General features: G+C 35.3%; 1 protein-coding gene across 4 annotated transcripts in view; it reads left to right on the top strand.

Annotated features, from left to right (window-relative positions):
* LOC123524538 (cytosolic carboxypeptidase 6-like) overlaps positions 1 to 17655 on the top strand; it is a 74327-nt gene that overhangs the window by 18034 nt on the left and 38638 nt on the right. For all 4 annotated transcript variants that reach the window (XM_045302799.2, XM_045302800.2, XM_045302803.2 and 1 more), the window contains exon 9: positions 15716 to 15918. In XM_045302799.2, coding sequence (XP_045158734.2) covers positions 15716 to 15918 — 203 coding nt within the window. The remainder of the gene's footprint in view (positions 1 to 15715; positions 15919 to 17655) is intronic.

Here is a 17655-nt window from a genome sequence, read left to right on the forward strand (position 1 = left end):
ACCTTAGCAGTGGACCATTGGACCGACGCAACCAAAATATCGTCAGGTCCACTAACTATCAAAAGTTGGGTAGACCGACGGTCAACCAATTTTCAGTCACGGTCTGCAAATAAAATAAAACCGTTAAAAGTGAAAAATAGGGGGAACAATCGTACCCATATCGGCGAATTCACAAAACGAAAGTTGATTTTGCCTTAAGTACGGCATTCTACAGTTATAAGCATTGGCGAGTTAAAGTCAGGATAACACGAATGGACTACTCCATCGATCGGGCGAGTGGTTTTTACGTGGTAACTTTACCAAATTGAGAAATTACATCAGGCAAAATTACCTGGATTGACTGGAATTTACCCGCGAATCCTAAAAATATCAAAACGTCATGCTGGTAATTTTCCATTCCACAAGCACGTGCGCCCTATCGTAATATCTAATTTACATTGCGGTTACTTTTGACACAAAAAACGCGCGTAGTGCATTCATTTTTTAATATAATCGCTTCAAATTTTCAACACCGCTTGAGAACTAATACAGTTTGAATTCTATAACAATTTTAATAAGATATTGACAGGAATGTAGGCAAAATTCTTTAAAAACGATCAAATTTTCATATATTTTTTTGTAAAATTTCCAACAGCGCAATCTTGATTATTTATTTCTTTCTTAAAGTAAATGAACGGTACATACTATAGTAATAAAATTCAGACTTTTGACAAGAAGGTACGAAAAACACAATTAAAAAATCTTAAATAATGAAAAAGCGGCAGCAATTTAAATACATGGAGTAAACGATTTTTGGCAAACAGATTTCTATTAGCGCGGCAGAATAGGTTACGTGACCTCATGAACGTAAATAGAAATGTGGTTTTGAAATAAAGCAGTATGATGTTGTTGCGGTTTTTAGTAAGTTTTAAATGATTCTTTTACATGTATTTTTGACACAACACTTTGTTAGATATTCTTCTCAAACAATAATGTAAATTTCTTGAGGGCAAATAGGTCACAGAGGTAGGACATCCACTATCATCGTTCACGGTTTGACACATTTACATGTAAGTTTATTCGGGATATTGCACATTCGCTTTTAAAAAAATTAAAGAAAAAACTTTTTTACTGATTTCTTCTCAGCAATTAAAGGAATCGAGAAAGTACGATCAGACAGTGATGTGTCACATGGCGCGAAAACATGACGTAATGCCATGACAATCTCGGGGAAACTATACCACTTTGATCTCCACTTCAGATGCCACAATAACCGACACACTTCTTTTAGCCGTTTGCGGGGGTGTTAATTGATGATGAAAACAAGGCCAATTACTTAGTTTTTCATCAGAATTATTACCGATAAATGTTGATGTTTTTTTTTTCACTTTCAACACGGGTCAGGAGGATGATGATTACTGTGTCCATATTTTGGGACACTTTTCAAAATAATTATTTTTCGGATAACAGATTGCTACTGTCTTTCATTTTAAATTATTTTAGAAATAAGTCCTGTTTCTTTGAGTCATATGAAGTTAGGATGTCAACAACATCACAATTTATGTGATAGAATTGGAGGTCCACTAAAGTCTGAGCAGGTCTACTAGATTTTAGCAGTTGGTGGACCTGCTGGCAACTGCTGAAAAAAGTTAAGGTCGAGGCCTGAAGTGCTCTCGTAATTGCTCCAAATACAGACAGATATTCAAGATAATCAATATTCAGGACACTGTTAGTGGTATAAATGAAATTCTGCAAGACTTTCACGGTAAATATGCAGAAATGGAAAGATAAATGAGCCGTGCCATGAGAAAACCAACATAGTGGGTTTGCGACCAGCATGGATCCAGACCAGCCTGCGCATCCACGCAGTCTGGTCAGGATCCATGCTGTTCGCTAACAGTTTCTCCAGTTTCACTAGGCTTTAAAAGCAAACAGCATGGATCCTGACCAGACTGCACGGATGCGCAGGCTGGTCTGGATCCATGCTGGTCCTAAACCCACTATGTTGGTTTTCTCATGGCACGGCTCAAATTTTTTTGCCATACTATATTTCCAGTCGGGAAGCCGTTGCCCCCGAAAAAGTTCCCAATTTACTATTACCTCGGAGCATCAAATCCTTTCGTAAATTGGACATCAGCATTCGCTAGACTGATGCATACCTTCGCAAGTTATTGCAGTTTGTACAAGATTGATTGATTTTTGGTGTGCTTTATCCATAACTTAAACCTCATTCTGCGGTAGAGTATGAAGTCAGGACAGTCAGGGGAATGTAATTATGTTTGGTCTACAATATAATATTGATAAAACTATTTATTTGCTCTGACAGAAAAACAGTTGTAATTATTTGAAACAAGTCTTTTCGAATTGCAGCTTTTTTCATTGAATGCAAGTAGATTTTTAACTCGATCATATGTAAAAGCTATTCTACTCACTGAGGTGCCTGCGTCGGCACCGGAGTCACACTTTTGTTCATTGAATGCAAGTAGATTTTTAACTCGATTATATGTGAAAGCTATTCTACTCACTGAGGTGCCTGCGTCGGCACCGGAGTCACACTTTTGTTCATTGAATGCAAGTAGATTTTTAACTCGATTATATGTGAAAGCTATTCTACTCACTGAGGTGCCTGCGTCGGCACCGGAGTCACACTTTTGTTCATTGAATGCAAGTAGATTTTTAACTCGATTATATGTGAAAGCTATTCTACTCACTGAGGTGCCTGCGTCGGCACCGGAGTCACACTTTTGTTCATTGAATGCAAGTAGATTTTTAACTCGATTATATGTGAAAGCTATTCTACTCACTGAGGTGCCTGCGTTGGCACCGGAGTCACACTTTTGTTCATTGAATGCAAGTAGATTTTTAACTCGATTATATGTGAAAGCTATTCTACTCACTGAGGTGCCTGCGTCGGCACCGGAGTCACACTTTTGTTAAAGTTTTGCGTGTAGGTTCATATCTTAGTAACCATTGCATGTACAAGAATGAATATATACACAAGTCTTCCTAGCCATCAAACTTATTTTTGATTTTAATTCAAGTTATTGCCCATTTATGATTTTGTTACAATCTTGTCTATAAATAACTATCAAGCTGTATGTCCGTAACAACTAAATGTATTGGATGAAGACTTCACATAACACTTCCCAGTCATCAGTCAGACATACTGAAATAATTAAGTTAGGTAACTCTTGATTGAATTTAATTCAGATTATGACTCTTTTTGACTTAATTAAAATTGTTGAAGTTTTGCATTTAAAGGTCCATTACTAAAGGAAAGTGAATTGGCAATTTTTTTCATAGCCAGTGCATAGACTTCTGCAAGACACTAAATAATGAAGATTGGCAGGTCAAAATTTACCGAAGGTCTTTGGAACTCAAAGAAATGTATGTGTATTATGTTGAAATTTCAATGAATCGACAGAATGACCCCCCAGGTCTTTTTAACTTTCTTCATACTTCATAGAAAAATAATTGTACATATACTGCGATTTATTTCGAATTTCTACATAACAACTTTCATTTTCCAATAAAATGAAATAGTTTCTGTGCTTTTTAAAAGAAATTAAAATGTTCAGTGTCCTTAGTATTGGACCTTTAAAGGTGTCATTGCCATAATAAAATTTGTTATAGATTGTAACAAAATAACTCAGTTATATAAATCTTGCAGAGTAATAGCCCTTTTTAGCTCATCTGATTTTTTGAAAAAAAATGATGAGTTATTGTCATCACTTGAGCGGTTGTCGGCGTCGGCGTCGGTGTCGGCGTCGGCGTCTGCGTCGGCGTTGCCTGGTTAAGTTTTATGTTTAGGTCAGCTTTTCTCCTAAACTATCAAAGCTATTGCTTTGAAACTTGGAATACTTGTTCACCATCATAAGCTGACCCTGTATAGCAAGAAACATAACTCCATCTTGCTTTTTGCAAGATTTATGGCCCCTTTTGTACTTAGAAAATATCAGATTTCTTGGTTAAGTTTTATGTTTAGGTCAACTTTTCTCCTAAACTATCAAAGCTATTGCTTTGAAACCTGGAATACTTGTTCACCATCATAAGCAGACCCTGTACATCAAGAAACATAACTCCATCTTGCTTTTTGCAAGATTTATGGCCCCTTTTGGACTTAGAAAATCAGTTTTCTTGGTTAAGTTTTATGTTTAGGTCAGCTTTTATCCTAAACTATCAAAGCTATTGCTTTAAAACTTGCAACACTTGTTCACCATCATAAGTTGACCCTGTATAGCAAGAAACATAACTCCGTCCTGCTTTTTGCAAGATTTATGGCCCCTTTTTGACTTAGAAAATATCAGATTTCTTGGTTAAGTTTTATGTTTAGGTCAACTTTTTCTCTTAAACTATCAAAGCTATTGCTTTGAAACTTGCAACACTTGTTCACCATCATAAGCTGACCCTGTACAGCAAGCAACATAACTCCATCCTGCTTTTTGCAATAATTATTGCCCCTTTTGGACTTAGAAAATCATTTTCTTGGTTGAGTATTATGTTTAAGTCAACTTTTCTCATAAACTATCAAAGCTATTGCTTTAAAACTTGCAACAGTTTTTCACCATCATAAGTGGACACTGTACATCAAGAAACATAACTCTATCCTGCTTTTTGCAAGAATGATGGCCCTTTTTAGACTTAGAAAATCATGGGTAGGACAATATTTCTATTACACAAAAAAAATCAGATGAGCGTCAGCACCCGCAAGGCGGTGCTCTTGTTTTGACTTAGAATCTGTTGAACAATTAAGCACGCTGTCTTCTGGACAATTTGTAGAATACCTCACCATCCAGATTATTAAAACAACGAAAATTAAATCTGTATTGAAAAGCAATTTTCATTATGTAAACATACATAAATCTTGATCAAACAAAGTTGGTTTATTAATACTGTAATTAATTGTATGATGTTTACTCAGTTATAATACTAATATTGATTCTAAGCTCGACTTTTCAAAGAAAAAGTAGAACTATTGCACTCGCCCTGGCATCGGCATTGCCGTTGGTTTAAGGTTTTGATAAAGTCAGATATCCCTGTTACTATCAAAGCTTTTGTTTTGAAACTTGAAACAGTTATTAACTATCAAAGTCTTCACCAGGAGAAACAATCACCATAACTCTGTTTGAATTTTGACAGAGTTTTGCTCCTTTTTAAATTAGAATTTTTGGTTTAAGTTTTTTATAAAGTCAAATGTCTCTGTTACTATCAAAGCTTTTGAACTGAAACTTAAATTAGTTATTTACTATAAAAGTCTACACCAGGAAAAACAATCCCTGTAACTCTGATTTGAATTTTGACAGAGTTATGCCCCTTTTAACTTAGAATATTTTGGTTAAAGTTTAGTAAAGTTTTTACTGGCAAAGCTCTAATTCAGAGTCAAGCACTGAGAAAAGTCAAGCGTGCTGTCTTGCCAACAGCTCTTGAATATCTAGTTATATCTAGCTGATCAACGAATTTAGGGTTATCTTTTCGATCACTTTCTCTGACATTAGTGTATGTTAAACAACAATTTCGATAGTTGTTTTATTTTCAAATATGATCATTATTTTGTCATTTTTAAAAAGGGACTTCCGTAAACTAGTTATTTTAAAATGATAATGGATATGCTTAAATTTTTGATATGTTATTGTCAGATTGTAAAGATATAATTATGGTAAAAGGTTTTAGACTGAAAACATAAAAAACTAAAAATGACACTTATTTTTGGGAAATAATGTATATTAAGTTTTTGTTTTAACACGTATCATAAATTTCTTTAGAAAATATTCTCCAAATGTACAATAATGGCTTAAAGAAGAAGTTGTATCTTCTAAATTATTCAATACCATTATCATTATTTTGAAGTTATTACAGTAGCATCAAATTGAAGAGAAGGGAGTTTGGCCTTGTATATTTATATATATATTTTATATTGACGGGTAATTAGTTTTGCATCGAGAAATACAATTTCTGCAGCACGACTTTACGATCGAAATATTATTCTGTGAAAGAATGAGTGCATATTTCTCAATGCAAAGCTAATAAATCATTTTATAACATACAAGTCTACTCTTACTGTATTATAACAATAAGATAAATTTGTTGCTTAGTCTGAGTAAGGTTGTATACATCCCGCACGATAACTCAAACGTTAACATGTTTGATAACTATGATTTTTCTTCATCAAAACGTTTCAATACAGAAAATATTTTTGTATAACATTACAGTATGCACTTAACTTCTATCATTGATAACCTTTTTGAGTTCAACGATGTATGAGAACCATAACAATCAAACGATAAAATAAACATGCTGTCGTTCAAATTATCGTGTGCTGTTGTTTAAATTATCGTGCAGGGTTAGTAAAGGCTTTTGTTATGATACAATAATATGATGTCACGCACCCAGTATGAAATTTGCGTTCCAGTATGAAAGTATATTGAAGTCTTAGGTCTTAAGTACACATAGATTGAAAAATATATACACAATAAAAAGGAATGTTGCTTTTGTAAAGATTGGTTATGTCATAAAGTCAGCCCATATTATCTGTTGTAATCAGCCATTATTTAGAAAGGATACGCATTTGCCAACATTCTATTTGGCCCTCGGTGAATTAAAGATGTTTATTGTCTACCACTTCAAGAGCTTAATACTATAATACAAAACAGAATTATTTATTGGCTTAATTTTGTGCAAAATAGATTAAAGTGAACTGCACTTATTTTACTACAAATTTAACGCACCTTGAAACTTACTTGCTTAAAGGTCCAATACTAAGGAAAGTGAACATTTTAATTTCTTTTAAAAAGCACAGAAACTATTTCATTTTATTGGAAAATGAAAGTTGGTAGGTAAAAATTCGAAATAAATCGCAGTATATGTACAATTATTTTTCTATGAAGTATGAAGAAAGTTAAAAAGACCTGGGGGGGTCATTCTGTCGATTCATTGAAATTTCAACATAATACACATACATTTCTTTGAGTTCCAAAGACCTTCTGTAAATTTTGACCTGCCAATCTTCATAATTTAGTGTCTTGCAGAAGTCTATGCACTGGCTATGAAAAAAATTGCCAACTCACTTTCCCTTAGTAATGGACCTTTAAGGGATATTAAGTAGATTTATAAATTTGTTTAAAGGAAATCCTAAAATGAAATTTAAGTTAAGTTAGGAATGAAATTAACCTTTAGCGTGCTGGCGGCAAGTAATTCTGCCTTTGTGACCAGTGCAGACCAAGATCAGCATGGTCTGCACTGGTCGCTATTCAGTCGTAAACACCCCTTCTTATAATAAATGGTATTGCCCAAATAGAATGATAGACCAGTCTATTTTAGAAATTTAGCACGGTAAAGGTTAATTTACGAAAGAGTTTTATTTGACTTGTAATGATGATCTGGTAATGAAATGGAATAAATGAATTCCACTTAAGATACTGTCATAGTCTGGTATCATTGTTTATAGGATGCACATTCTATATTAAGAATCTTATGTAGTTATGAAGCCAGGTGACATTTTTTTTTCATTTTTCAAAAAAACAAAACAAAAAAAACGAATAAAAACTATAAAAAAACAAACAAAGAATAAATAAATGAAATGAAATTTTAGACAACGTCAGTGAAATATAAATAAGTGGTATATAGAAGGTGATAGTGATGTAAAATGTGAATAAAAAAGAGAAAAAAATATTACAAATAAAAAATACACTATACTAGGCAAGTTTTTATCTGTAATTACAAGTTTCTTACAACCCAGCAAACACACCACGTTGTTACAACGTTGTTATGACGTCTTTTCCTGACGTTGTAAAGACGTTGTTTTTTGGTTGATAATGAAAGGTGCGTTGACGTCTATCACAATGTTGGAAAGACGTCTTTTTTGCAACGTTGGAAAGACGTCTTTTCCACAACGTTGGAAAGACGTCGTTTTTGGGTTGATAATGAAAGGTGTGTTGACGTCTTTTTTGCAACGTTGGAAAGACGTCTTGTTCACAACGTTGGACAAACGTTGTTTTTTGGTTGATAATGAAAGGTGCGTTGACGTCTTTTTTGCCACCTTGGAAAGACGTCTTTTTCATTATGTTTGAAAGACATATTTTTCACAACTTTGGAAAGATGTCCTTTTTACGTTTGAAAGATATCTTCTCTCAATGTTGTTTCATCGTCTAAATGTACAAAAAACACAACAGTCTATGGTTTTACACAAAAGTGTACTGAATAATAGAATAGTCACAAGACGTATCTTAGCATACTGGGTCAAGTAAGAAAACATACTAAATATGATTCAACTGAAATGTTTTTATTACAAAGTACATATACCATTTAATCAAAAATAAATTTTGTTGATGCATGTAATCTGTAACAAGTGCTGTTCAGGGACAGCAACAGTCGATCGACTATTCAATAGCTTTGACACAAAAAAGTATGCAAGAAAGTTTTAACAGTTTTACTGAAAATGTGCCATATGGCGATAATGAATGCATAAATGCATTGACAATTGGGTAATTGCTTAACAGGTTGGTTTAATTGGATGACAGAACGTTTCACTTGTAACAGTGTAAGTTGATCATCTGTGCACAGTCTACGGCCTCGAGATACCAATTTGGAATAAGAAATCAATGTAGAACTGCAAGGAAAACTGATATATATTAAATTTGGATGCAAGCTTTAGCCTTGTTTCTGTTCATTTCCCATGAATAATAGCTTACAATACTGAAAGGCCGAAGTATTTATATTTTTGGATTATGAGGATTTTTAAAAAAAATTACAATCCAAGGAGGAAATAAAAATAAAACAAATACCCACAAAACATTGTAGTCAACAACAAAAAAAGAAAAAAAAAAGTTTTTTTTACGGTCCTTTTTTTAAAAAGGACAATATCCAAATATCCAGGTTATAGTATATTGATAGTAATTATGTCTCCCACCACATAGTGGTGTGGGAGATATATTGATTTACTGCTGTTGGTGTGTCCATCCGTCTGTCTGTCTGCCACAAATCATGTCTGTGCTATAAGTTGAACAGTTCTCATTCTATCTTCACCAAACACTTACAAAATGTGTTTACCAGTAAGTCCTCAACCAAGCTTGATAAAGAGCCAAATCGCCCCAGGCACTTCAGAATTATGGCCCTTGAATTACCGAAAATTGGCCTTTTTACTCTTGTCTGCGCTCTAACTTGAACAGTTCTCATCCGATCTTCACTAAACTTGAACAAAATGTGTTTGCCAATAAGTCCTTGGACAAGTTCGATAACTAGCCAAATCGGCCCAGGCACTTTAGAATTATGGCCGTTGAATTACCGAAAATTGCTCTGTACACACTTGTCCGCACTCTAAGTTGAACATTTCTCATCCAATCTTCACCAAACTTGAACAAAATGTGTTTGCTAATAAGTCCTCGGCCATGTTCGATAACTAGCCAAATTGGCCCAGGCACTTCAGAATTATGGCCCTTGAATTACTGAAAATCACAGATGTCAGTGTTCTAGAAAGGTTTATATTTACCATACTGCAGCAGTGAATATTAATCAAACAATGATAGAAGCAGTCTATTGGTTCAGGGTTACAGAACACTAAAATTATCTTGGATTCCTCATGGTGCATTTTATTTCTTATGGCTATTGGCAAGTTATAGCTGCGGAAAAATGAAAAAAATGTAAATTATTTTTATTTCCAATTTCTGAAAAATTGGACTGGCAATCTGGTAATCTAAGAAATAATAAAACTCTGGCCTAAGATAGAACATAGCCAAAATGCAGTAATGGAAGAGTCTCGCAAACAAATGTGTCTCTAAGAAATGCAGATAATGCCTTAAATTCATTTAAGTAAGACTTTCTTCATATTCAGTGCTGTTTTTGGTAACGGTCATAAAAGATTTGATCTGCTCACTTGAATGGACGGATCCAAAACTGTCAATCATTAATGTTTATTTAAAACAGACGGTCGAGTTGGGACTGTCAGATATGATTGACCTAGTTACACAATAGACACGTGCATTTTGTTTGTGATACCGCTTGTGAGCACTTGACCTTGGTATGAATAGAATAACAATAGAGGGAGAAGTTAGATGAAATTTATTGACAAAAACTGGAACTGTCCATTACAGTGAAATCATTAATATTTGTACATGACTAATTTTTATGGATTTCTTGGTTATGTCAATTCATGAAATTGAATCCAAATGAATTGAACGATTATCTTAATTTGTAGGGACCGGGCTTGGGCACCAACCAATCCTTCGGGAATTGCAGATGTTATAACACGAAAAAACATGCACTAATGCTTTTCTAGCATAAAACTCCTTAAAACAGATACATTGTCCCTCAACGTCATAACATTTCCATGAAATGCGCGAGAATGTCTTAGTTGTTTCTTCATGTTGATGTCATTTCAGTTTGAATTATCCGTTTTTGGGCCGTAACTTTTACGATTTGGCACAGAACCCGCATATATAAAAAGGTGTTTTAACAGCACATGAGCGTGAGAATCTATTTGTTAACACAGGTTTTCTCTTCTGTAAAAACACCCCGAAAAGAGACAAGAACAGCAGTTTTATGCTAGAATATCTTTGAAATTTTAAAAACACAAGCTCATGTATCTGTGAAATAGCTGTTTCGGGCAGAAACCACAAAGTTTGATGCCCGGAAAATTGAATGGCATCAGTTTCGCAAATCTAGCTTATAAAATTCTGATGACTTACGAGAGAAAGGAAATGAATTATGGCCTTTCTTATAAACACCACAGTGTCTTTTTGTTTTATGTAATTTCTGTTTATACCACTGATTCTACACAATAAAGAAATGTCACTCAGTTGATGATTTACAGATATTTGGTGAATACGTCATCGAAAGAAATAATGAAGGGCAGATACCAAAGACTTTGAAAAATAGATTAGATTTGTTGGGGGAAGAGTATAATAGAATTTCTTCACTGGAACAATTTCCCTGGAAAGATCAATATTGGGTTATAGTGAGAGGAATATAAATGATCCCAATCCAAACTGCATTCTAAATAAACAGCGGTTTTCACAAAAAAGGCGGTTAGATCAATTTAAGGCCTGCTATTTTACCATTTAGATTTTGCTGATAGTATACTCTGAAGAAAGATAAAAAGTAATGGATCAGAAAAGGTAATTGGTGTTTACGTAGATCTCATTGTCAATTAGCTAATGTAGCTGTAAAATAATGGCCTACTTATTCTTGAAATAACTTTAATGCAGTCAGTAATAATACATTAACAGGGAATTCCATATTGTGGCCTCAACGCGAAACTAGTCTATCTGCTTCTATTTCTGTAAACACATAGGCTAGTTTCGCATTGAGGCCACGATATATATCTTGTACCGTCATTACTAGCAAATGGGCCGATTCTCTGTTAAGGCTGCACCCAGTTCTTTCTACGAACTGAGATGTAAAAGTGAATTTTTAAGCTGCCATAGTATATATGCAATAGCTGATAAATTTAAAAATGGGAAGTATGTGTCCGGCAGTAATGCATTCAAGTCCAGTATATTTTATCCGTTACCCTGATCTTTACTGGCTAGCGACCACCAAATCCGGACGACCACCAAACTGGACAGTCCTGTAAACGCTTTTTTTGGTCTTTAACCTTGATAATCTGTTTACGATCAAATGGATTCTTGATTTTCAACAACAGGGCAAAGTTAAAACAGTTAAATTTAAGTATTTTACAAGAAATGCTACATTTCATTTCGTCTGCACTCACAAAGCATGTTTACATGTCAGGGGAAGTCGGAAATGGCGCGATGCGCATGCGCAGTATTTCCATGAGGTCCCGCCATTAAATCTAAAGGTCCCATGCAAATTAGAGGTAAGCAGACGAGACATTTAGTAAACACTTATATCGGGGATATATAGCTTTGATAATTTAGTGCATGACTTTTACACACCCTAAAACACATTTTCGTATCAAAATATTCACTTCGAAAAGTGAAATTGTAAAAGATTTGGTTGGTAGAGATAGGATCAAATTTATAGATTCAAGAGAGATTCTTGGACTCAGACACTGTACGACTACTTTCCATTGGTTGAAAATAAAGTTTAATTCAACGGTGAATGTAAATTGAAAATCAATAAAGTGACAACTCGCTGTCCAGAAACATGGTACTGTAAGACCTTAAAAAAACATGAAATTGTTTGGTAAAACTGCATCCTGAAAGAAATTGTTTTTTCACACGGTGGCATAGTGTTGAGGGGAAAATACAATATGAGCCGTGCCATGAGAAAACCAACATAGTGGGTGTGCGACCAGCATGGATCCAGACCAGCCTGCGCATCCGGGCAGTCTGGTCAGGCTCCATGCTGTTCGCTTTTAAAGCCTATTGGAATTGGAGAAACTGTTAGCGAACAGCATGGATCCTGACCAGACTGCGCGGATGCGCAGGCTGGTCTGGATCCATGCTGGTCGCAAAGCCACTACGTTGGTTTTCTCATGGCGCGGCTCATATATATTTTCATGATGCAAGTACAGAAGAGGATGGAGCTAGATCAGCAATTTTTATCTTAATCATATCAACTTCTTGCTTTTTTTAATATTGCCCAAGTTTGAATTTGATGCCCCTTCAAATAAACTTTTGTGAATTTTTTTTTAATCTGACTGGAGACTAGATAATATTTGTGATGTTGCATTTCTCAAGTCCTTATTGGATGCTGATGGTAATGTTAGACGAAATGTATCTGGGTGGTATTTAATTTCATATTTAATCTTGAACCTAGACTACAAGTTAGTGTTGATCCGTCAGTAGAACAAGTCCCATGGTAACATTGGCAGGATATCTGGAGCCGAGGAACTTGTAATAAAGATCAGATACTTCCATATCGAGACAAAATGTAACAGTCTAATTTACTATATCAGCTTTTATTATGTTTTGTTGATACTTTAGATGCATTATCCATAAACAGTCTGAAGCGCACATTTAATCATCTTTTATTGAGAGTGTATCTGGCAACTTCCCCTGTATTGGTAATTCCATGTGAAGTTTTAAAAGGCCGTACAGAAATGTTGTTACAATTCTTGTATGTAATGTTTTATTCATAGCCTATCAGAATTATGGGCCATCTGTAATGCGGCTGACTTTGTATGTAATGTTTTGGCTTTTACATAGTCCCATGTGGTTTTGGATACTTTATACATACCAGGCCTCACTCGCACTATTTAAGAGAGTGGCGGAAAATGTGATAGTCATAGCCTCCTAATCAAATGCTTCAATTGAAATCTATAGGGTAGTTCTGCACGTTCAGTTCAGATCAAAATTATTTTCTGCAATGAAGAAATTGATTAAACTCTGACTTTTCAAAACTTCAGAATATACCAAGGAAATTGGGCATACGAAAGAGATAGGGTCATGCACTAGATTTGAACAATTTTGACCTCGCACAAGGTTTCATAATGGGCGTCTAAGGAAAAATCACAATTTTCATAACACTTGAGCAAATAGAATTTTTTTTATGCTCCCGAAGTGAGGCATATTAGTTTTCAACTGTCCGTCCGTTCGTTCGTCACAATGTTAACTTTTTGCATGAAGGCACTTTACTCGTGAACCACTGCACCAAGGACCTTCAAACTTCACATGCTGATAGTACTTATTGAATACACCACCCCTACTGACTTTGGGGTCAACAGGCCAAAGGTTAAGGTCACCAGGTCAAAGGTCAAGGCACTACGGGGGCATTTGTCACCATTTGTGACAGCTCCTGTTTGCTATGTAGATTTTAATGAAACTTCTCACAGTCATCATTAAGAGAAAGACCATACGTACACCTGTCAACTTTACAGTGGGTTTCTGTGTGTCTCAAATATTCACAATATGGTGACAGTTTTAAGAACTGAAGGTAAATGTCATAATTCATGTTCAAAGGCCGGAGTTGGCAAAATTGCATGTTTGCATTAAATTATTGGCTATACCTGAGTGAATTTACTATGAGTGCAATTTTTAACACTGTCAGCAGTATAGTTTTGAGTGTATGATTATGAGTCTCAGAAGCAACTTGTCTTTGTATTACCTCCTATGTTGGAGCACAGTAACATACTGAACCTTTAGCCTGCTGGCGGTGAGGAATTTCTGCCTTTGCGACCAGTGCAGACCAAGATCAGGCTGCACGTCTGTGCAGGCTGATCATGGTCTACATTGTTCACTGTTCAATCAGTAAGTTTTCAGTGAACACCCCCAGGAATGGTAAATGTTATTGCCCAAATTGAATGATGGGCCAGTGCATTTTAGAAATTTAGGTAAAGGTTAATGAACATGTTAAAGAAAATTCTGGTTCTGCATTTGCTGTGTGATGAGCAGAAGACATATTGTGGAAATTCCAAGCAGTTCTGTTATGATAGAGGAGAAAACCAAATTTTAACAGGTTCATTTCAACAGATGAGGCATTTTGATTAGCCTTTAGCCTGCTGGCGGCAGATGATTCTGCCTTTGCGACCAGTGCAGACCAAGATCAGCCTGCACATCCGTGCAGTCTGATCATGGTCTGCACTGTTCGCTATTCAGTCAGTAAATTTTCAGTGAAAACCCCTTTGAGTAATAAGTGGTACTGTCAAAATTGAAAGATGGACCAGTCCATTATAGAAATATAGCAGGTTAAGGGTTAGGATAATGCATTATCTCACAGATCTGAAGCAATTCAAGTGGCTTATCACTGTTACTGAGGACTTTACAGATTGTCTTTTGTGGCAACCAAAAGTGCATGGTGTGGTTTTTGCATACTTTAAGAATCTTTTCTGGACAACCCTCTTAGTATCCTATGGTCTTTTTTTCCCCAGTTGAAGACTCAGGCATATAGTTTCTTTGTTGTTTATTCAGTTGCCAGTCTATTTTGTGTCAGGTCCGTGTCTTCTGAATGTTTTGAAGGATATATATGAAACTTGTATGGAATGTTCCACTCATCAAGTTGACTTGCAGGACCAGTGTTCCTGTACAGTGCTGGTCAAAGTCAAGGTGTAAACTTGAAGGTCAAACAAGGTGACATTTAGAACCAATGTTTAAATGGCTAGAACCTATGTCTTAATGGCCATGTCCTCAAGATTAAGGTCTAGATTGAAGGTTCAGTATCTGCTAGAACCTTCAAAGAAGATTTATGAACCTTGGATGGAATGGTCCACTTACAAAAATGACTTGCAGAAACCATGTTTCAGTTGTGCTGGCCAAGCTCATGGTCACAACTCTGGTTTTGTTTTTGATCAATATTTTCTAAACCCTCAAGGAATGTTTATTAAACTTGGATGCAATATTCATCTCATCAAGATGGTTTGCATCAAGCTAACAGTTGCTTTTGCAAGGGCCCAAGGTCAGAGGTTCAGCTAAAGGTCAAATGTTTGAGCCTTGGATTCCGGTCTGGTCTTTATATTCTTAATCACTGTAAGGGCTTTCTGAAGCTTTAGATGAATATATTCCATTCATCAAGATGTCTTGCAGAACCCCTGTTTCTATTGCAGTAGAAAAGGTCAAGGTCTCAACTGAAGATCAAGCAATTGAGATAAGATTCCCACCTGGTCCATTCTTCTAAACCCGTAAAAGATTATTTATGAAACTTGTTCATACGAATTTCGTGTTGGGTCCATAGTTTCTAAAACTGAGAAAGATTATGATCTTCCCTAAAGCGTAACAACACTCAGTAGGTAAATTCATTTTCATTTTGGGATCCATATAGATTCATTTAATTTTGGAGCCATGTTAGACATTGTTTTCTCTTTTTATCTCTACATAAATTGTATCTGTTTTTTTTTCTTTTTCAGAAATTGTTAGTGGATTTTTTCATAGATCTGCATGCACACTCCACACTGATGAATGGTTTTATGTATGGAAATACGTATGATGACATAGACCGTTACGAAAGACAGTCTGTATTTCCAAAACTGCTGTGTGCAAATGCGGAAGATTTCTCCTTGGCAAATACAAATTTCAATCGAGATGCAGTTAAGGCCGGGACAGGAAGAAGGTATTATCAAGAAATGCATGTGTACCTCTTTTCTGTTTGTATATATTTATGTAAAAAAAATATTGGATTCTAGATGGATGAATGGAGGTAGGAATTATTAGAACCAATAATAGCTGTAAGAAGATCCTTTGGAGGCATAGAACACAACAAATTAAAGCAGACTCTGATTGAGTCTGTTCATGAGAGGTAATGAAAGATGCAACAGCCCTCATTGTCCCATAGCTCTACTTTAAGCAAAATCCTACAGATACATTGAACGGGCTATTTGATCCAGAATATATAGGAACACTGAGTATAAGTCCAAGTCTACTCTTTACTTAGAGGTAACAAAATTATGGTATTTTTGTACCCCCCCGAACGACGAAGTTGTAAGGGGGTGTATACTGGTTTCAGGTCATCTGTCTGTCTGTCTGTCCATCCAAAGACACAATCTTATGCGCACCAACTCTCCTCATCCCCTTGACACAATTTAGTGAAACTTCACAAAAGTGATCAGTAACAACAGTAGTTGGTGTATGTTAGGTTCTTTCAGAAAAAAATTTGCAGAGTTACGGGACTTTGTTTATTGTTACTATACTATATACATAGAGTCTGCATGTGCAAGCTTGTGTGTGCCTAATATCCCGAATCCCTGCACACAATTTAATGAAACTTCACACAAGTGATCAGTACCAACCCTGGTTGTGCATGGTGCATGTTACGTTCTTTTAGATACCTATTCTGCAGAGTTATGGGACTTCATTTTTTGTTACTATGCTATAAACATAGAGTCTGCATATGCAGTCTTGTTTGCACATAATCTCCCGAACCATTGCACACAATTTAATGAAACTTCACACAAGTGATCAGTACCATCCTTACTTGTGCATGTTGCATGTAAGGTTCTTTCAGAAAAATATTCTGCAGAGTTATGGGACTTTGGTTTTTGTTACTATACTATGTACGTACAGTCGACATAGTTATGCGATCTTGTGTTTGTCAAATTGCAATGGCAATGTACTGTGTCAGTATGTGAGGGATGTACATTCATCACCTTCAGTGATAGCTCTAGTTTTGTCTGCCGTGTAACTATTTTTTTACACACGGATTTTCAAATAACTTGGCATAAAAACAGGCACCATAAGAAGACAATGTGTAACGTTCAGAGTGCATACCCATATCTTAAAGGTCAAAGTCACACAATAAGTCAAAGATTTCTAGTATGGTCTGTGACTTTTATATGCATACAAGGATAACTATTTAAATAACTTACTTCAAACTTTTGCCATAACAAAATGATGTAATATTTACCATTTAAAGGTGAGATGAGTTTGTACAATCTGTTTCCTTTCCAGGCCATAACTTCAGTATATACGTTTTATTTTAAAGTGTCATTTGTCACTGGAATCACACTTCCATTTCCTAACATCACATAGAAGAAGCAACAGTCTGTGTCCTGTAGACGTATATTTAGTTTTAAACACCAGGGTAAAAGTATAAAAGGCAGACAAGCTCAGAAAATGTCTACTTTTCAGCTGAACACAGTGCTGTGAACAACAGAAAACTGATACATTTTTTCTAAATATCTCTACTTTTATTGAACTTTATTTTTTGAAATTTGGAACATATGTTCTCTAGTATGACAGAATTCAGTGTGTAAAATTTTGTAAATTTTTATCAAGTAATTACTGCCTTTCTGAAAAAAAAGTTTTTTGTTGTCTGCTAGAAATTCAAATTTACCTCTACTTGCTAAAGCCA

This window comes from Mercenaria mercenaria, chromosome 3 (assembly GCF_021730395.1).
Source record: "Mercenaria mercenaria strain notata chromosome 3, MADL_Memer_1, whole genome shotgun sequence".
NCBI lineage: Eukaryota > Metazoa > Mollusca > Bivalvia > Venerida > Veneridae > Mercenaria > Mercenaria mercenaria.